The following is a 21,663-nucleotide window of genomic DNA, read 5'->3' as shown; positions in this document are numbered from 1 at the left end:
CACGGTCGGGAGCATTCCTGGAATTTCAGGGCAATGGCAATGTTGGAGGAAGGAGAGATTAAAATAACAGGTCTGTAACCAAATCAGCACTTCCAGCGCCTGAGGATAGCTGATTTCCCTGGTACTAGGATGAGGTGAATAACTGTATTATCCTACGATAACAAGGTGTAGAGCTGGATGAACACAGCAGGCCAAGCAGCATCAGAGGAGCAGGAAGGCTGACGTTTCGGGCCTAGACCCTTCTTCAGAATCGATTCGAATCTATTATCCTACAGTTTCTTGACAAATACGAGAAGAGCTGAAGGTGGCTCTGTACAACAACAAGAGCCAACATTTCACTGAGTATGCGATTAGAATATGTAGGTGGTTGTTTCTGATTAGCGTGGATGGGAATGGGCTGAAGGTGGGGGTGCTTAATTGGGCAAGGGCCAATTACATCCAAATTAGACAGGAACAGGGGAATGTGGATTGGGAGCAGTTATTTGAGGGCAAATCCACGTCTGGCATGTGGGAGGCTTTTAAAGACCAGTTGATTAAAGTGCAGGACACGCGTGTCCCTGCAAAACTGAAGGCTCGGAATGGCAGAATCCAGGAACCATGGATGACGAGGGAAATTGTAAGCTTAGTCAAAAGGAAAAAGAAGCGTACAATAGGTCTAGGCAGCTACAAACTGATGAAGCCCTTGAGGAATATAGAGAAATTAGGAAGGAACTTAAACGCAGAATTAAAATGGCTAAAAAGGGCCATGAAATGTCTTTAGTAAACAGGGTCAAAGAGAATCTCAAGGCTTTTTATGCATATATTAGAAGAAAGTGGGTAACAAGGGAAAGAGTAGGCCCACTCAAGGACAAAGGAGGGAAGTTGTTTGTAGAGCCACAGAAAGCGGGAGACAGCCTTAGTGAGTACTTTGTATCAGTGTTCACCAAGAAGAAGGACATAACTGATGCTGAGGTCAGGGATGAGTGTGTGAATACTCTAGCGAATGTCAACATATTGAAGGAGGAAGTTTTGGGTATCCTAACTTGCATTAAGATAGACAAGTCCCCAGGACCAGATGGGATCTATCCCAGGTTACTGCGAGAGGCAAGGGAAGAAATAGCTGTGGCATTGGCAGATATCTTCATATCCTGTTTGATCACAGGTGAGGTTCCAGAGGGCTGGAGATTAGCCAATGTTGTTCCATTGTTTAAGAAAGGAAACAGGGATAATCCAGAAAATTATAGGCTGATGGGCCTGACGTCTGTGGTGGGGAAGCTCTTGGATTAGATACTGAGAGACAGGATATATGCACATTTGGAAGAAAATGGACTAGTTAGTGACAGGCAGCATGGTTTTGTATGGGGAAGGTCATGATTCACGAATCTGATTGAATTTTTTGAAGAGGTGACAAAGATAATTGATAAGGGAAGGCCTATAGATGTAGTTTATATGGACTTCAGTAAGGCATTTGATGAAGTCCCACATGGCAGATTGGTACCAAAACTAAAATCACAAGGGATTCGGGGTGGCCTGGCTAGGTGGATACAAAATTGGCCTGGTCATGGAAGACAGATGGTAGTGATGGAAGGGTGTCTTTCAGAATGGAGATCGGTAACTAGTGGTGTTCCACAGGGATCAGTCTTAGGTCCTCTGTTGTTTGTAGTGTATATAATTGATCTGGAGGAAAATGTGGGTGGTCTGATTAGTAAGTTTGTAGATGACGTGAAGATTGGTAGGGTTACTGATAGTGCTGACGATTGTGAAAGGATCAGGATATAGATAGATTGGTGACTTGGGCACAGAAATGGCAGATGGAGTTTAATCCAGAAAAATGCGAGATGATGCATTTTGGAGGATCAAATTTAGGTGAATTATACTGCACATGGCAGAACCCTTAGGAGCATTAACATACAGATGGATCTGGGCAGGCAGGTTCACAGTTACCTAAAAGCTGCAACACCGGTGGCCAAGGTGATTAAGAAAGCATATGGCATGTTTTGCCTTCATCGCCTGGTGCGTGGAGTACAAGAGTTGGCAAAACATGTTGCAGCTATATAAAACCCTGGTTAGGCTGCATTTGGAGTATTGTGTGCAGTTTTGGTCACCACACTACCAGAAGCAAGGGAAGCTTTGGAGAGAGTGCAGGGAAGTTGTGGTTGGTTGTCTTGCCGAGCTGGTTTGTTGTTCCGCAGATGTTTTATTACCCTGCTGGGTAACATCATCAGTGCAGCCTCCAATGAAACTGCGGAACAATGAACCAGCTTGGCGAGCCAACCAACCACAACATCCATAACCCGAGCTACAAATCTACTCAAAAACCTTAATGCAGAGAAGGTTCACCAGGATGTTGCCTGGTCTCAAGGGCATTGGCCATGAGGAAAGGTTAAAAAGACTGGGATTGTTTTCACTGGAGAGATGGCGGCTGAGAGGAGACCTGACAGAGGTCTACAAAATTATGAGAGGCATAGATTTGCGAGGGAAGATTTTCATGCAGAGTGTGGTAGGAGCCTGGAATACATTGCCAGAGGAGGTGGTGGAAACAGGCATGTTGGCAACATTTAAGAGGCATCTAGATGGTTACATGAATAGGTAGGAAATAGAGGGACATGGACCAAATAAGGGCAGAAGATTTGTTTTGTAGTTTAGTTAGGGCATAATGATCGGCACAGGCTTAGAGGGCTGAAGGGCTTGTTCCTGTGCTGTACTTCTCCTGTGTTCTTAGTTTGACCTTTCTCTGTGCTGTAGATGACTCTGTAGCAGGCCCGTCCCCTTCAAGATCCCACAATGTTCTGTCTTTCCGCACCCGAGTCCTTATGACATCACTAGATGGGGTGGAGTCTAACTCAGTCTCTAATGTTAACCCCTTCAGAACCAATGATGGTGCTGAAGGACAGGTGAGTGTCAGCACCATAATGGGCTGTCTGCCCCTATAAGATGTATAGCCAATCCTGCCACACACAAACCCTCTCCTGGGAATGTTCCCTGACGGTGGGAATGCATCATGGAGTTATCCCAGAACAGCTCCCCCTTCCTTCGAACCTCCCTCATTCCAAACCCACCAAGACAGGATCTAGACCATTCAGCTTCTTGTCATTGGCCCCCCCGAGATTAATTTAATACCTTTGCCAACGATTCCACCCTGGCCTAGACTATCCAGGCTGTTCACAATCTTGCCACCCTGGCCCCATTCCCAATACCGTACCCTATCCACCGCCTATTTCCATCTTGAACATCAGCCCTCTCCTTCCCTCTCACGCCTTATGTTCAGTTGACACCCTTGCCTATGTCATCATCATGTTCTGATTGGTCTAATGCCCCACTGTTTGATCTCCCACCTTCCATCCTCCATGGTCTTCAACTAACTGAAACCCCTGCTCCCTGGATTGGAATCCACTCTGGGGTCCAGTTGTCCAACAATGGCTCCCCATCCCTTAACACCAGAGCTTTCAAAATCCCCCTTCCAGTTTGCATTTGAATTTGCTTTCTGAAAACTGACTCTCCTCTTAAATGTGTGAATGCTTTTTACACCGTCTCAGAAGTGAGAGGAGGATAAGAGGAGGGTCATAGCAAAATGAGAATCTGATCAGCACTGGTTGATTTATCCCCATAGCAACCATAGTCTATCGTTTAGTTTAATGGACCTGTTTGGTTTCAGCGCTGTGCAAACAGGCAGCTATCTGTAGCCTGGAAACTGCTATTCCTCTCATGTAAAGACGAGTTAATTACACGCTGAGTAGCCTGAAATGAAAAGACGACCAAACCCTGTATCTTCCCCCGACCCCAGCAATTATTTCACTCAGACTAACAGAGTCAATAAAAACCTGAAACAGGAAGAAATAGAGAGAGGTTTCCATCAAACCTTCCATGACCTCGGGATGAATCAAAGCACATTGTAATATTGAAGTATGTTTGCAATGCAGCCATTATTCTGATGTCAGAAGTGAGCAGAGCCTTTTTTTTTGGCACAGCAAGCTCCCACGAACAGCAATGTGAAAATGACCACAAATCCTGTTTAAGTGCTTGTCATGGAGGCACGAGCAGAGCATACTGCCTCCATTTCTATCCCAGTCATGGCCACAAGGGACCTTTTACATCTCCACCTGAAACTCTAACCTCGGATTAACATCCCATCTGACACCTCCGACAGTGCAGCACCTGTTCAGTTATAGCAGTCTGGCTGATGTGATTGAGGAACAGAGGAGCAGATACATGGGAACACCACCCCACGCAAGATCCTCTCAAAGTGACTCACCATCTTGACTCAGAAATATATCGCCGGTCCTTCAGTGTTGCTGGGTCAAAATCCTGGAATTCCCTCCCTAAGGGCACTGTAGCTCTAACTACAGCACATGGACTGCAGTGGTTCAAGAAGGCAGCTCGCCTTCTCAAGGGGACAACTAGAGATGGGCAGTAAGTGCTGGGCCTGTCCAGTGATGCCCATGTCCCACAGGTGAATATTAAGATGTGCCTGGAGTGGTAACCATAATGTATCTGCCTCAGGTGTGTGGCTGTGACTTCAAGTGTGATCTGCAGCAATGTGATGGGGAGCCTGCCTTTGGGAACAGACATCCATAGACACTGCTGCTTTTCCCAAATCCATAAAACCTTTTTTAGATGGATAAGCTGGGCCCATTCTCTTCTTGGTGCCAATTTATAACCGATGGCTGGGAAGTGTCCCTAGACCGTCCAAAACTGCTGTCTTCTAACTGGTGTCCTGCCATATGAATAGTTGGGAGTCTTGTTGATCTGGAAACATGCAGATCACAATCAACAGGACATTGAAACACTAGGATTTTTACATTTGATTGTCCACGGTCATAAACGGCCCACTTAACTCCAGTGATTCCGGAGTTGAGGGGGTTAGCTTATGAGGAGAGACTGAGTAGATTGGGATTATATTCATTGGAATTCAGAAGATTGAGGGGGGATCTTATAGAAACATATAAAATTATGAAGGGAATAGATAAGATAGAAGTAGAGAGGATGTTTCCACTGGCAGGTGAAGCTAGGACAAGAGGGCATAGCCTCAAGATTAGGGAGAGCAGATTTAGGACTGAACTGAGAAGGAATTTCTTCACCCAGAGGGTTGTTAATCTATGGAATTCCTTGCCCAGTGAAGTAGTTGACGCTACTTCAGTAAATGTTTTTAAAAAAAAGGTAGATTTTTTTTGAACAATAAAGGAATTAAGGGATACGGTGAGAACGCGGGTAAGTGGATCTGAGTCCACGAAAGGATCAGCCATGATCTTATTGAATGGCGGAGCAGGCTCGAAGGGCCAGACGGCCTACTCCTGCTCCTAGTTCTTATGTTCTTATGTTCTTGTGAAATAAACAGAGACTGCTGGAGAAACTCAGCAGTTCTGGCAGTAATGGAGAAACAGAGTCAACCAAATCCAAAGATGAGTCTCAGAATGTTAACTCTGTTTTTCTCTCTCCACAACTGCTGTCAGACCTGCTGAGATTTATCCAGCACTTTCTGTTCCTTTTTTTTCATTTCAGAACTCCAGCATACGCAGCACTTTGCTTCTGTTTAGGTCAGGTGGGAGCCTGACATGAGTTAGCTAAATTGCATTCATATGGCACCCTTCATGTAGTAAACCAAGGGCTCCACAGGAGGGCAATCAGGCAAAATTTGAGACCGAGCCGCATGAGGAAATATCAAAAAACAAAGAGATAGCAGGAACTGCAGATGCTGGAGAATCCGAGACAACAAAGTGCAGAGCTGGATGAACACAGCAGGCCTAGGCCCGAAACGTCAGCCTTTCTGCTCCCATGATGCTGCTTGGCCTGCGGTGTTCATCCAGCTCTGCACCCTGTTGTATCAAAAAACAAAAACAGGAATTGGTGGAAAACGTAGCAGGCCCGGCAGCATCTGTGATGAGAAAACGTTTTGGAAATATTGGTTTAGGTCATCCAAAGTCTGGTTAAAGCATTGGGTTTTCATAGAATTCCTACAGTGTGGAAACAGGCCCTTCGGCCCAACAAGTTCACACCGACCCACAGAGCATCCTACCCAGACCGATCCCCCTATAACCCATCTAATCTACACATCCCTGAACGCTATGGGCAATTTCCCATGGCTAATCCACCTAGCCTGCACATCTTTGGACTGTAGAAGGAAACCAGAGCACCCGGAGGAAACCCACGCAGACACACGGAGAATGTGCAAACTCCACACAGTCGCCCGATGGTGGGATGGAACCCGGGTCCCTGGCACTGTGAGGCAGCAGTGCTAACCACTGAGCCACCGTGGTGCCATTTTAAGGAGCAGTTTAAAAGAGGGGAGGGAAAAGTCAGAAAAAAGGGGAGTTCAGGGCGAAAAAAGGGGAGTTCAGGGCAAAAAAAGTCTTGAGTTTAGGGTCCAGGGAACCAACGACAAAACTACTAGCAATGGAGTGCTTAAAATTGGGAATGTGCAAAATTGGCGAAGCACATTTGCCCTGGAGGGTTGAGGGACTGGAAGAGGTTACAGAGATAGGGAGGGAGGCAGTGGAAGGATTTGAACAGAGGGAGCTGAGCATTTAAAGTGGAGGTGCTTCCAGAGGATGAGCACAGCGTGGAGACTGAGGGTGGAGCTGCTGATGGTCTATAGGGATTGCAGTACCAGTGAGGCATTTTGGATGAACTCAGCTTCCAGCAGAGTACGGGGCAACATTGACTGTGTGTGAAAAGTGGAATCTGAGAGTTTCATTATCTGGCACCATGAGGCAGGGGAGGTGTCAGATGACAGGAATGGAAGTAGATGGTTTTGATGATGACAGGGGAATGGGGTCAAAAGCTCAGCCTAGGGTTGGATTGGGCACCAAGCTTGCGAACAGTTTGATTGAACCTCGGGCATTAACTGGGCTGAGAATTATGGAGTCTACATGTGTGTGCACACGCACATACACCCGCACACGTACACACGCACGCACGCACACGCACACAAGTACACACGTAGAGTCATAGAGATGTACAGTACAGAAACAGACCCTTTCATCCAACTTGTCCATGCTGACCAAATATCCTACATTAATCTAGTCCCATTTGCCTGTATTTGGCCCATATCCCTGTAAATCCTTCCTATTCATATATACCCATTCAGATGCCTTTTACATGTCAGTGTACCAACCTCTAGCACTTCGTCTGGCAGTTCATACCATACACACACCACACTCTGCGTGAAAATGTTACCCTTTAGATCTATTTTAAATCTTTCCCCTCTCACCTTAAACCTATGCCCTCTAGTTTTGGACTCCCCTACCTTGGGAAGAGACCTTGGCTGTTCACCCTGTCCATGTCCCTCATGATTTTATAAACCTGTATAAGGTCATTGGAATTACTACACAAATATATACGTGAATAAATATATATGTGTGTACATACACACACACACACACACACACACACACACACACACACCCATACACCCAATGGCAGACAATGAATAATGTTTGAGGATCTTGAACACATTCGTTTAATTCCCAAAATCTGGAATACTGAAGACATTGATGGGCAAAGGTTGGAGGCCGGGGACTCAGCGCTGATCCAATATAGTGTCAGGGTGAGGGTGGGGTGGAATCAAAGCCCTGGGGAGATATCTATCCTGGGTGCCTCAGCCCAGCAGCTGGTGCTTCGACCCCATTAATCCCCCTTTTTAATAAAGCATCTGTTACGATGATTTCACTTTTTTCTGCCCAGTTCAGGTTTGTGACATCATCACGGTCATGAGGCTTTGTAAGATGAAACAATTCATTACAACTCTTTGCTTAGCAACATGGAATGAGGAGTGTCATGGCATTATCATCTTCCAGGTCATGAATGACCTGACTTCACTGCCATTGTGACAAGGCAGGGATATATCCCATTGTGAGATTCTGAGCCAGCTCCTTAGGAAATAATGCCCCAGCTCGATCCCAGTTTGACTCCTCCATACCCGAGGATGGCAGATGGAAGCTCCTGAGTGCTAATAAGTATGCCAAACCTCTACGCTTTGGGAAGACAAAGAAGAATGGGAGCAGCAGCCAGGAAAAGCTATCAGCCAACTGAGAGAGATAGGACCAGGAACTTTCTTTTCAATGGTAATGTGTCACACCTTTGGGAAGCTCAAAGGGTTTTAATCAACTGCTGCATTCACCTTAAGTTGTGGAGAGAGAGTTGAGACTATTTCCCAGGCTGAGCAAGCCCACAGGAGGTTAGAATTACATGGGATTTATAACTGATTGGCCAAGTGGGCAGGCTCCTCATTAACTTCCTCCCACTTTCTTCCATTTCACCTTGGGAACGTATTCCTTTCTGCCTCCTGGGTTTCTATTTTTAGCCTCCCCATAAAGAGAGTAAATTGTTTTAACCAGTCCCCGAGATATCAAGACCCACATTCCCAATAATCTCTCAGTAAACTTGTTTCTTCTGAATCTATGTTGGATTTATTGGTGACTTTCTTCCATATATAGGCCTTCCTAGTTTTGGTCTTCCCCAAGAGTAGAGAAACCTTCTCTTTGTCTACCCCGCCAAACCTTTTCATCACTTCAAATTTTGAAGGGTCTTAATTTACGAGCATAAAGCGTGCAGCCTGTTTTGGGACATGCCCTTTTGAAGGTTCTGGCAAAGAAAGAGGCCAGTCTTACTTGTGGATGATCTTTTATGTGTTGCTTCTCCCTTCACTCCCTTTCTTTCCATATCACTGTATCCATTCCTGCTTCAAACTGTAACCAATCGTCCAATAAAAATGTCTTGATTCAGACATTTCCCTGTGGCAAGGTGATCCAGGCTCCAACAATTCCCTGTAGACAATTTTAAGAACAGAAGACATAGAAATAGGCCATTCAGCCCCTCAGGTCTGTTCCACCCTTCAACAAGATGGTGGCTGATCTGATAACCGTCAATTCCACTTTCCTGCCATTTCCCTCTAGCCCTTGATTCTCTTACTGACTAAAAATCTGTCTGAGTCAGCCTTGAATATACTAAATGAAGCAGCCTCTACAGCCCCCTGCAGTAAAAAAAAAAATTCCACAGATTCACAACTCTCTGAGAGAAGAAATTCCTCCTCATCTCTGCCTTAAACGTGCGATCCGTTATTCTGAGATGATGCCCTCTGGTCCTAGACTCTCCCACAAGGGGAAATAACCTCTCTGCATCTACCTTGTTTATATGTTTCAATAAGGTCTCCTCTCATTCTTCTAAACTCTAATGAATACAGGCCCAACCTCCTCAACCTCTCTTCATAAGACAGTCCCTGCGGTATCAGCCAAGTGAACTTTCTCTGGACTGGCTTTTAATGCCAGTCTATCTTTCGGGAGGTAAAGAGTTCAAAACTGCTCCCAGTGGTCCATCTGTGATCTGACTTGTACCTTTGATAGTTTTAGCAAAACCTTCCTACTTTTATATTCCATTTCCTTTTGAATAACCTATTGAACTCTGATGTTCACTTTTTGTGATTTATGCACGAGGAATCCCAAATCCTTCTGTGCCGCAGCTTTCTGTTACCTTAATCTTGCTCTCCATTTGAGAATTGTCAATAAATTTCTGTATCAAAAAATATTCTTTCCCTGTATTCACCCCATTTGTAACTTCACATCTTCACTTTTTGTAACTTTTAAAATTTAACGGTATAATCCCTAGACCGGAGGACCCAGATAATGTTCTAGGGCCCCAGGTTTGAATCCCACTATGGCAGATAGTGGAAATTAAATGCTATAAAAGTCTGGAATTAGGAGTCTGATGACGGTAATGAAGCATTGCTGATTTTTTGGAAAACCCAAGTGGATCTTGAACAAAAACCGAAGAAACTGTGGATGCTGTAAATGAGGAACAAAAAGAGAAATTGCTGGAAAAGCTCAGCAGCTCTGGCGTCATCTATGGAGAGAACTCGGAGTTAATGTTGCAGGCCGAGTGACCTTCCTCAGGACCTCTAATGTCCTATTGGGATGAAATCTGCTGCCTACGTTGCTCGAGAAACGCAGTGGGTCACGCAGCATCTGTGGAGAGAAAGCAGAATTAATGTTTTGGTTCTGGTGACCCTTTAAAATCTCTTTATTCTTCTCTGCAGTTAATGGCATTCTACCGTCCCAAACACCTTCCATTTTCCAGTCTGCGGTACCCAAAGGGAGAGAGAGAAAGAGATCCTTCCCTGCTCTAATGGGAATATTTCAAGTTTCTACTTCAAATTGCAGCTTCCCATCCCTGCTGAAATCATTGAAGTGAATTCACAGCTTTAATTTTGACTTGTCACTTGTGGCTCAGTGGGTAGCAGTCTCACTTCTGAGTCAGAAGATTGTGGGTTTAAGTCACACTCCAGGCATTTGGAGGAAATGTTTGTGGCAGACCCTCCCCGTGTGGTGGGAGTATTTCTGCTGGGATGTAAAACAAAAATCACTTCTGTTTTTGCAAATGAATGCAAGCATAAAGTACAACTGAAAATGGGGCAAGTGCGTTCTCCCTGGTACCCCTGACCATTGTTTAAGCCTCAGGCAACACCTCTCGAGCAATTGCTGTCTGTGCTATCTTCCTCAGGTCAGAGTGACACCAACAGCGTGGGTTCAATTCCAGCAGAGGCTGAGGTTATCATTGAAGGACTCTCCCCTTGCCTGAAGCATGGTGACCCTCGGATTAAACTACCACAACCTGTAATGAGAGAACATCCCTACGGTTCTCTGGGACCATGGAGGTTTTTTTTTGCTTACTCGGGGTAAAGCTAGCTGTCACATCATGACTATGCTTCGCAAGTGCATGGCTTTGTCCTATGTTCTCTAACGCTCTCTTTGACAACAATGAGGGGCTTAAATATGGACACAGCTCGATCTGTTTCTCTGCACCAGTGGAACAGTCTGAAGTTTCTTGGTAAAAGTTGTAGCCATATCGCTGTTGTGTGTATTCCTGCCCTTCCTGGTATCTTGCTGGAAGTCAGAGTTATGTAAACAGCCCCTGTCAGGGATGTGGGACACCTTGGCCATCCCTGGACTAATCACACATGCCGGGGAGTAGGGCAGCTTTCTGCTTGTAAATACAGAGAATTACCAGCAATAACCATCACTAGGTGGAACAGAAAGTTCGGAATTGCGAGTTGAAAGTGTAGATTCTGATCTTTGACTTGAAATCTCTCATCCCTCCCTTTCTTTGTAACCCATTCTGTCCGTCCGAGATCACTGCTTTCCTTCAATTTGGACATTTACCCAGCCCTTGTTTTACAGGAACCAGGGCCTTGAGATCAGTAAGGGATTACCCTCAGTAAAATCTTCTCCCCCTTCTTTCAAACACAATTCTTTGACTTAAATTTTAGTCACATGCCTTTAACATCTCGTGCAGCTCGGTGTCGGGTTATGTTTGGTGAAGATTTTTTGAGACATTTCTCTAATGTTAAAGGTGCTAAATAAATGCACATTGTTGTTTTTTGACCAAATCTAACCCTGCTGTTCAGCTCCGGCACATCACAGGAATGTGTAATGTAAAGCCACCTTATTTTAAACTCTCTTCTTTCCGATAGATGGAAATGCTGAGACGACATGCAGAAATGGACACACGATACACGCTGTACCCATCACATTAGAACCAACAGCAGAAAGCATGACTGAAGCTGGCTCAACAAACCCAGCCCCTCCACTGCCAGACCCAGGTAATTCTTTATTCAACTGATGTGATGGTAAGCTACTTGGATCCAACAGAAGCTGAACCTGGACATGCTTATGCACAATGGGTGCTACGCAATGACTTTGTCTCACCATCTGCGTGCGCTGATCCTGAACTCAACTACAATTTATTTTGTTTACTTCAGAGAGAATTATATGGGAAAGCTGGGATCGTTCTCCTCATAGGGATCCTCAGGACTGAGATGAGGAGGATTTACTTCACTCAGGGCTGGTGAATCTTTGGAAATCTCTATCCCAAAGAGCTATGGAAGCTCAGTCATTGAGCAGGTTCAAGATGGAGACCGTTACATTTCTAGATATTAAAGATATGAAGGGATATAGGGATGGGGCAGGAAATAACAATGAGGGCTGAATGGCCTCCCCCTACTAATTAGCATGCTGTTATAGCAAGGAGAGTTGAGCAGAGTGTTAATGTTGCTGCTTTAATAGAGTAGACAAGGAGAAACTGTTTAGAATGGCAGCAAGATCAGTAACAAAGGAACACCATTTTCAGACAATTAGCAAAAAGACCAGTGAGGGAAAGATCATTGGAATTTTTTTATGCAACAGGTTGTAAATTGTGAATAACAGGTGGAAGCAGATTTTCATAGCTGGAACATTAACCTGAGAATTGGAAGGTGGCCTAGTGGTAATGACTCGGGATGAGTAATCCAGAGATTCTAATGCTCTGGGGGCTGAGTCCACAATGGCGAATTGTTGCAAATTAAATTCAATTAAAATAATCAGGAATTGAAAGATAATCTCCTCATAACAGTGACCAGGCCATTTGTGATTAATTATTGTTAAAGACTTGTCTGGCTCACTGAAGTCCTACAGGGAAGGAAATCTGCCATCTATACCCGGTCTGGTCTCCATGTGATTCCAGACCCACAGTAATATGTTCTGATGAAGGGTCACCGGACCTGAAACATTAACTCTGTTTTCTCCTTCACAGATGCTGCCAGACCTGCTGAGCTTTTCCAGCAACTTCGTTTTTGTTCCACAGTAATATGGTTGACTCTCGCCTTGCAAACCATTCAATTCAAAGGCAATTAGGGACAGGCAACAAATACTGGCCTTGCCAGTGATGCCCATATCCTATGAAAGAGAGAAGTTTGTAGGATTATGGTGTGAAAGCAGGGGGAGTGGGGTGACGTTGGACAGCTCCCTGGGCTAATTTACCTCCTTCTGTGCTACATTATTCAATAAGTCCGTGAGGGTTTTGGAGTCAGATGGTTTGTCAGGTCAGGGCTGTAGGAGGTCAGAAGTCACATGACACCAGGTTATGGTCCAACAGGTTTGTTTGAAATCACAAGAGTATAAATCCTGAGAAGATGAATTCAAATTCCATGATCAGAATTTGAAAAATACATCTGCTGATGTAAAACTGATATCAGTGGCCATGATAATGGAACAGTTGCATGTTGTAAACTCCTCACCTCCCTGTTCTTCAGGGAATGCAGGCTGCTATCTCATTGTGTGACTTCAGCTAACACCAATCAAGTTTGGCTACTTTGGAAAGTAGAAAAGCTTTGTCCAGCTCCTCTGGACAATGAGACATGAACAGTAAAGTCCCAACCTTGCCAGTACTCCGCTCAGGAGAATGAGCAAGTCGCCTGGTTATCACTCTGTTCAAGCTCTGTCTCTCATTGACCATTGAGGGGTGCCCAAATGAGGCCTCACTGTCTGTCTTCAGGTACCACATACCGCTGGCACTTGCGTTAATACTGGAAGTGGCAGTCGATGGATAACTCCCCTTCCTACCTTGTGCCACCTAAGGAGTCTTTTACAATTCATTTTTGGGAAGTAGACATCACTGACCAAGCCATCATTTATTGCCCATTGCTCAGGGTCTGGAGTCACATATAGACCAGACCAGGTGAGAACAGCAAATTTCCTTCCCTAAAGGACATAGTGAACCAGATGGGTTTCTACACCAATTAACAGTGGTTACCATTAGACCAGTTCCATCTTCCAGATTTTATTGAATTCAAATTTCATCATCTGCATGGTAGGATTTGAACCCATGTCTTCCAAGTATTATCCTGGAGTCTGGATTATCACTCCAGTGACATTACCATAGTGTCTTCACCTCTTCATCTATTGCTATCAGACTGAAGCCTCTTGAACGTGAAGAGGATCATAGTTGGAGGGAGGTCACTGTGGGGAGAAATAAAACAGTTTCTTGATGCCCATTAAACAAAACAGGATAGCGTGCTCATCTCCCTGAGTCTCTGAGCTGAGGCATGAAAGGCACAGAGCAACATTGGAGTGCAAGGGAGCTTAAGATGAAAGAACCCTTAGGAGGCAGTGATCATAATATGATTGAATTTACTCTGCAATTTTGAGAGAGACAAGATAGAATCAGAGGTAATGGTATTACAGCTGAATAAAGGCAACTACAGAGACGTGAGGGAGGAGCTGGGCAGAATTGACTGGGAGAGGAGTCTAGCAGGAAAGGCAGTGGAACAGCAATGGCAGGAGTTTCTGGGAGTAATTCAGGAGACGCAGCAAAAATTCATCCCTAGGAAAAAGAAGCATTGTACAGGGAGGATGAGGTAACCATGGCTGACTAGGGATAGCATAAAAGCAAATGAGAAAGCATATAATGTGGCGAAGGGCAGTGGGAAACCAGAGGATTGCAAAGCTTACAAACACCAACAGAGGGAAACAAAACAAGAAATAGGAGGGAGAAGATTAAATATGAGGGTAATGAGAATTATTACTTTGCGTCATTCTTCACAGTGAAAGACACGAGTAATATCCCAAAGATTCAAGAGAGTCCGGGGGCAGAGCTGAGTATGGTGGCCATCGCCAAGGAAAAGGTGCTAGTAAAACTGATTGGCCTGAAGGTGGATAAATCACCAGTACCCAGATGGACTACACCCCAGAATTCTAAAGGAGATAGCTGAAGAGATAGTGGAGGCATTAGTGGTGATCTTTCAGGAATCGCTAGAGTCAGGGAAGGTCCCAGAGGACTGGAAAATCGCTAATGTGTGACATCCCTGTTTAAAAAGGGAGTAAGGCAAAAGATGTAAAATTACGGGCCCATTAGCCTAACCTCGGTCATGGGCAAGATTTTAGAGTCCATTGTGAAGGATGAGATTTCTGAATATTTGGAAGTGCATGGTAAAATAGGGCTAGGTCAGCATGGTTTCATCAAGGGGAGGTCATGCCTGACAAATCTGCTAGAATTCTTTGAGCAAGTAACGAGCAGAGTAGACCAAAGAGAGCCAATGGGTGTTATCTACCTGGACTTCAAGAAGTCCTTTGATAAGGTACCACACAGGAGGCTGCTGAGTAAGATAAGGGCCCATGGTGTTAGAGGCAAGGTGCTAGCATGGATAGAAGATTGGCTCTCTGGCAGAAAGCAGACAGCGGGGATAAAAGGGTCTTTCTCAGGATGGCAGCCAGTGACAAGTGGCATTCCTCAAGGGTCAATGTTGGGACCACAACTTTTCACTTTATACATTAATGATCTAGATGAAGGAACTGTGGGCATTCTGGCTAAGTTTGCAGACGATACAAAGATAGGTAGAGGGACAGGTAGTATTGAGGAGGTGGCGAGGCTGCAGAAGGATTTGGACAGGTTAGGAGTGTGGGCAAAGAAGTAGCAGATGGAGTACAACATGGGAAAGTATGAGGTCATGCACTTGGGTAAGAAGAATAAAATCATGGGCTATTTTCTAAATGGGGAGAAAATTCAGAAGTTTGAAGTGCAAAGGGACCTGGGAGTTCTAGTCCAGGATTCTTTCAAGGTAAACTTTCAGGTTAAGTCGGTAGTTAGGAAGACAAATGCAACTATGGCATTTATTTCAAGAGGACTTGAATATAAAAGCAGGGATGTACTACTGAGGCTCGATAAGGCTTTGGTTAGGCCACATTTGAAGTGTTGTGTGCAGTTTTGGGCCCTATATCTCAGGAAAGGTGTACTGGCCCTAGAGCGGGTTCAGAGGAAGTTCATGAGAATGGTCCCAGGAATGAAAAGCTTAACATATGAGGAATGTTTGAGGACTCTGGGTCTATACTCAATGGAGTTTGGAAGGATGAGGAGGGATCTAATTGAAACTTACAGAATACTGAATAGCTTGGACAGAGTGGATGTTGGGAAAAATTTTCCATTGGTAGGAGAGACCAGGACCCAAGGGAACAGACTTCGAGTAAAGGGAAGACCTTTTAGAACAGAGATAAGGAGAAACTTCTTCAGCCAGAGAGTGGTGAATCTATGGAATTCACAGCCACAGAAGACTTTGGAGGCTAGGTCATTGAGTATATTTAAGACAGAGATAGATAGGTTCTTGATTGTCAAGGGGATCAAGGGTTACGGGGAGAAAGCAGGAGAATGGGTTTGAGAAACTTATCAGCCATGATTAAATGGCGAAGCTAACGCAATGGGCTGAATGGCATAATTTCTGCTCCTGTCTTGTGGTATCAACATGAGCCAGAGTCTGAACTGTACAAGGCCATAAGGTGCTTTATATTATAACCTCGTGGGTTTAGATCTTTATACATAAATGTAATCACGGCATCCATATGTCTTGCGCGTCACAATGATATCTGTGGGTATTTGTTGATGTTTGATCAGTTGCTTTATATGTAAAGCATGGAATGTGGGCCTTGGAGGAGAAGATTCCATAGTTCAGGATAGAAGCTGGCTGGAACAGCTGGATAGGGGATCCATATTAGTGCTTTTTGTATATATTCCATTGACCTTCATAGAGTCATACAGCATGGAAACAGACCCTTCAGTCCAACCAGTCCACGCTGACCATGTTCCCAAACTAAACTAGTGACACTTGCCTGCATTTGGCCCATATTCCTCCAAACCTTTCCTATTGATGTTCTCATCCACATGTCTTTTAAATATTGTAATTGTACCTGCATCCAACACACCAACCACTCCGTATAAGAAGTTGCCCCTCGTTTCCTTTTTAAATCTTTCTCCTCTTGTCTTAAAAATATGCCCCCTAGTTTTGTAGTCCCCCACTCTAGGGAAAAGACCCTTGCTGTTCACTTTGTCTGTACCACTCATGATTTTATAAACCTCTACAAGGTCACCCCTCAACCTCTTACGTTCCAGTGAAAAAAGTCCCAGCCTATTCATAAGTACTAACTTGCTAAGCTACATTCTACATGACTCTTGGATTCCCAGGTGATGAGAAATTGCTGCGCTCGGATGCCATGTAGATGCCACCAGTGATTAAGAGGCACGTATTGTTTCTATGTATAAGAAGCTGCTAACACCCATTGCCTTGTGACTCGTTTCATGATTAGTCAGCAAGATATCATCACTCACGCTCAGAGTTGCCGGCAATCCTTGTTGCCAAATCGTGATTATCGGGTCGGATCTGGAACGATCCGAGAAACAGCCTACACGTGAAATTAGAACATTCCAGAATTGTTCCCTGCTGGTTGAACTATGATCAACACTTCTCACTCAGCGACCATTTTATTTTTAATTTTTGTGAGATGAATGATTCAGCTTCAGAATTTGATTATCAAGCTTTCCCAAATTATCACAGCCAGCACAAAACTCACCTCTTCACGTGCTCAGTGCCAACTGATAACTGAAAGCTGAGAATTAGGATCCTCTGTGGCATCAAATCCACATTTGACGGAGTGTGGCATCAAGGACCCTGAATAAAACTGGAATCAAAGGGTATCAGGAGGCAAACTCTCTGCTGGTTGGAGTCATGATAACTGTGGTTGTTGGAGGTCAGTCATCTCAGCTCCAGGACATCTCTGCAGGAGTTCCTCAGGGTAGTGTCCTAGGCCCAACCATCTTCAGCTGCCTCATCATTGACCTTCCCTCCATCATAAGGTCAGAAGTGGGGATGTTCGCCGATGATTGCAGTGTTCAGCACCATTCACTCGGCAAACAGGAAAACGGGGGTGGGGTGAATCTATTAAGTGAGAGCACTATAGCCTGAGTGATGGTACTTGCTGCCAGTCTACCAACCAATGCCACAATTTGTGGGCACCTGTGGATAGATGAGTTGGGCTGGCTGCAATAATGTCTAGTTAGGGTCTCTTCCTGACATTGCCTTGATTGAACAGAAAAGACCCCAAGAGGATTACCCTGAATAAGTACGTTGGCAGTTCTAACCCCATTGGCTTGGAGGGTTGGCGTGGGGGGGAGGTGTTTAGGTACCTATCTGTCCATGGAAGCTCCTCCCCCACTTCACATCTACCTCACACCCCCCACCAGCCTCCTCCCCCCGCTCCCTCCCAACTGGAGAGATCTCACACATACCTAAATATCTGGGTCCAATATTGAATGCCACACTTGCCGTACCCACTATGGCCACTGCTTCTACCTGGCACTGCCAGTATCCAGACTGACAGCTCCATGAGGCAGGACATCTTCCTAAAAATGGATGGAATCCCATCTTCTCTACCCCCCCACCCCACCCCCAACCCCCATACCAACTAGAAGGCCATCATGTGAAAGTTTAAAGTTGGATGAGCTGGCTAAGTGGAACCGGGTTCATTCCAAGAATTTGCTCGGTTGCGTGAGTGAGGCATGTAAATTCTGGACCCAGTATCTCCTGCCCACATGCAGCAAGACCTGGACAATGTCTAGAATGGAGCCCATAATTGACACGTAGGGTGCGTGCCACACACATTCCAGGCAGTGACCACCTGCAACGAAAGAGAATCTAACCATCACTTGTTGGGGTTCAATGGTGTTACCATCACTGAATTCCTCACTATCAATATCCTGGGGATTACTATTGACCAGAACCTGAACTGGACCAGCCACATCAGTACGATGGCTACAAGAGCAGGTCGGAGGCTGGGAATTCTATTGTAGGTATCCCATTTCCTGACTCCCTAAAGCCTTTCCATCATCTACAAGTCAGGAGTGTCGTGGAATACTCCCCACTTGTCTGGATGGGTACAGCTGCAGCAAGTTCGACACCACCCAAAGTAAAGCAGTCTGTTCACCCAATACACCATATGCAACCTTTACTCCCTCTTCCACTGACACACAGTAGCAGCATTGTGTACCAACTACAAGAAGCAACTTCACTAAGGCTCTTTTAGCAGCACCTTCCAAACCCATGACCACTTCCAACTATAAGGACAAGGGCAGCAGATACATTGGAATACAGTCACCTGCAAGTTCCCCTCCAAGCCACTCCCCACCCTGATTTGGAAATATATCGCCGTTCCTTCGGTGACATTGAGTCGAAGTCCTGGAACCTCCTCTCTAACTGCACTGTGGGAGAGCTTGAATCACCAGGACAGCAGCAGTTTGGGAAGGTAGCTGGCTTCAAGTTAGAATTTCAAGACCAAAGCCTAGAGAGCTTCATTCCCTGGTCCGAAGCAAATAAAATGAATTAAACATTTTTAAATCCCAAATGTTCACTGAAAATAAGACAGGTCCACGGGGCCTCAGGATGTCCATGTGGAAAATGGAGAAAGTAAATCTATATTTCAACATCAGAAGGGACAATGGCGTAGAGGGCATTAAGTTGCAGTTGAACAAGCTGATGCCTTTATTGAGCTGGGGGACTGAACTGTGTCAGCCTGATGGCCCTTTTCTAATCTTGGGCTGTTATTTCCTGTTTTTTGTGAATGACTTAGTGCTAAGAGTGGCCACGAGAAGCAAGATTTCCATTTTCCAGCACCTTCACAGTGGCACTCAGTGCTTTATAATAAACAACAGTCAGGCTTATTACAACTTCTGTCTTTCAAGGGAGATGATTACAGCCTTCACTGTCAGTAGCTCCACTTGGTGATCAATCAGTGGGTGTGACCAGCACCTCCTGCAGGGCACAGAGGTTATAGCTTTGCTCTATCTCGCCTTGTTTTCTTTCTGCTTCAACTACTCTCTTATCCTGTAGAAACACCAGAAGGCTGCCTTGTTTGTACAGTCCAAACTTCTCAGGAAGCCCAGCCATCACCGTTGCCGGTGCCCCATCTCACTGTGTCCACTCTCATCTCCGCTGCTGCTGAAGAAGTTGAAGGTGTTAAACCAAGCCCCCAGCCTGTGTTGAAGTGCCTGTCTGTGCCCCCGAAGCCAATCTGCTGGAGCAAGAATGTGGAGCGTAAGTTGCGTGCTGATGTTGCTAACGATGTGTTGCTTATGCTGAGAATCCTGGACGATTATGTCAATCTTCAAAGGAGAGAGAGAGAGAGAGACAGGAGAGAGAAGAAGAGAGAATGAGAGCAAGGGAGACAGCCTAGCTTAATTTCTAACCATTAAGTTAATACAGTGCAACCATTTGTTGTTCCTCTTTATTATGTGCAGGTCTATTATAATCAATAAGCAAATTGGATTCTTACTCAAAGCCTTTACTGCATGGAGTTTCTATGAGTTAGGGGACGCAGAGCTGCAAATTCTTTCCTTAAGATCTTCTGTCCCTGTAGAGAATGACCTTTAAGAAGTCTTTCTGGGGATCTTCCTCTGCAGTTTACAGAACATGATACGAAAGTGTCTCCTGTTATAAATTATCTAACTGGGTTTGTGGGGGAGAAACCCATCAGCTTCAAGCCCAATTTGCTTGATTAGTGTCACTGGATTCAGTATCCACTCCTGCCAGCCTGTAGCACCTAGCAAATGCATTGTGGGAACTCCCTGAGACTACGTTGACAGCACACTACCCCCCTTTGAACTCTGTCACACAGAAGGGCAACAGCACCAATCGCACGTGAACACAATCTCCTCCGAGTTTCCTTCAATGACACAGAGCCACCCTAACCGAGGCAAAGAATGAAACAGCATTGATGGAGACCATCATGACTGTGCTGGTGATCGAAATAGTGTACACTCACGTGTTCTGATCTCACCGTGAATTCTTTTTTCCTCTCCCTTTGGAAAATTACAATTGAACTGGCTTCTCCCACAATTTTGGACCATGGATCACCATTCTTTTACTGTCACTACCTCATAATCCTCTACTGTAGCAGCACCTTCACTATAAGGATGGCCACAGGTCAGTGCCACCATCTCAAGGGTAACTAAGGAAAGGCAGTAAACAACAACATTGACACCCATATCCCAAAGAGAAATATTTACCTCTTTTAACAGTGTGTCGATGTGAATGACAACTAAGCCTAATTATGCGTGAAGGTTGAACTTGTTTTAAATAAAAGGCAAGGTATATATTGCAGAGAATGAATGATATTCCCTTCAGTAAAACCCGCCTCAGCTTCTGCTTTTGATGGATGTGATTAAAGTATTTAAATTAGCATGGAAACATCTTCACTTTGTCTTGCTTTGCGTTTGTTTGGTTTTGGCTGATTGTGCAAACTATTTTACAGACTAGAAGACATAGGATGAAAATTAGGCCATTTGGCTCATTGGATCTGCTCCACTATTCATTAAGATCATGGCTAATATGAGAATCCTCAACTTCACTTGCCTGCCTTTTCTCCTACAACCCTTGATTAAAAATCTGTCTGTCTCAGCCTTAACAACCCAGTGTCAACAGCTCTCTGCGGTAAAGAATTCCACAGATGACTACTCTCTGAGAGGAAAACTTCCTCCTTATTGTTGTGTACACTAGGTGACCCCTTAATCTGGTCCAAGCCTCTCCCACAAAGGGAAAAGACTTTTCTGCGTCTCTCTTTTGAGCACCATCCCCCGCTAAGGATCGTGTATGTTTTAATAAATTTGCCTCTCGTTCTTCTATATTCCACTGAGTTTCAGCCTAATCTACTTGACTTCTCCTGATTCCCTCCAGATCTGGGATTAACCTAGTGAACATTCTGTGTGTTGCCTCCAATGCCAATTAGATAAAGGAACCAAATATTCACAGTATTCTAGCTGCAGTCTGAATACTGCCTTGTATCGTTTTAGCTAAATCTCCCTATTTTCATATTCCATTCCCATTGAAATAAAGGCCAACATTCCATTTGCCCTCCACTGAACTTTGATGCCAACTTTCTGTGATTAATTCACAAGACCTCCCAAATCCCTCTGTGCTGTGGCCTTCTGCAGTCTTTGCCCATTTAATTCACTTATTCAGCTCTTCTTTTCTTCCTGCCAAGTGGCATCGCCTCCCTCTGTCCCACACTGGCCCTGGCCACTATGCTAGACAACAAGGTGCAGGGCTGGATGAACACAGCAGGC

The 21,663-nt window shown here is 44.9% G+C and overlaps 1 protein-coding gene across 3 annotated transcripts in view; it reads left to right on the top strand.

Moving 5' to 3' along the window:
• phactr2 (phosphatase and actin regulator 2) overlaps nt 1-21,663 on the top strand; it is a 122,948-nt gene that overhangs the window by 68,134 nt on the left and 33,151 nt on the right. For all 3 annotated transcript variants that reach the window (XM_048601165.1, XM_048601164.1, XM_048601163.1), the window contains 2 exons: nt 11,441-11,569; nt 19,433-19,636. In XM_048601165.1, coding sequence (XP_048457122.1) covers nt 11,441-11,569; nt 19,433-19,636 — 333 coding nt within the window. The remainder of the gene's footprint in view (nt 1-11,440; nt 11,570-19,432; nt 19,637-21,663) is intronic.

The sequence above is a fragment of the Rhincodon typus genome, chromosome 9 (genome assembly GCF_021869965.1).
Source record: "Rhincodon typus isolate 14 chromosome 9, sRhiTyp1.1, whole genome shotgun sequence".
Lineage (NCBI taxonomy): Eukaryota > Metazoa > Chordata > Chondrichthyes > Orectolobiformes > Rhincodontidae > Rhincodon > Rhincodon typus.
This window is presented reverse-complemented; position numbering and strand designations above follow the sequence as displayed.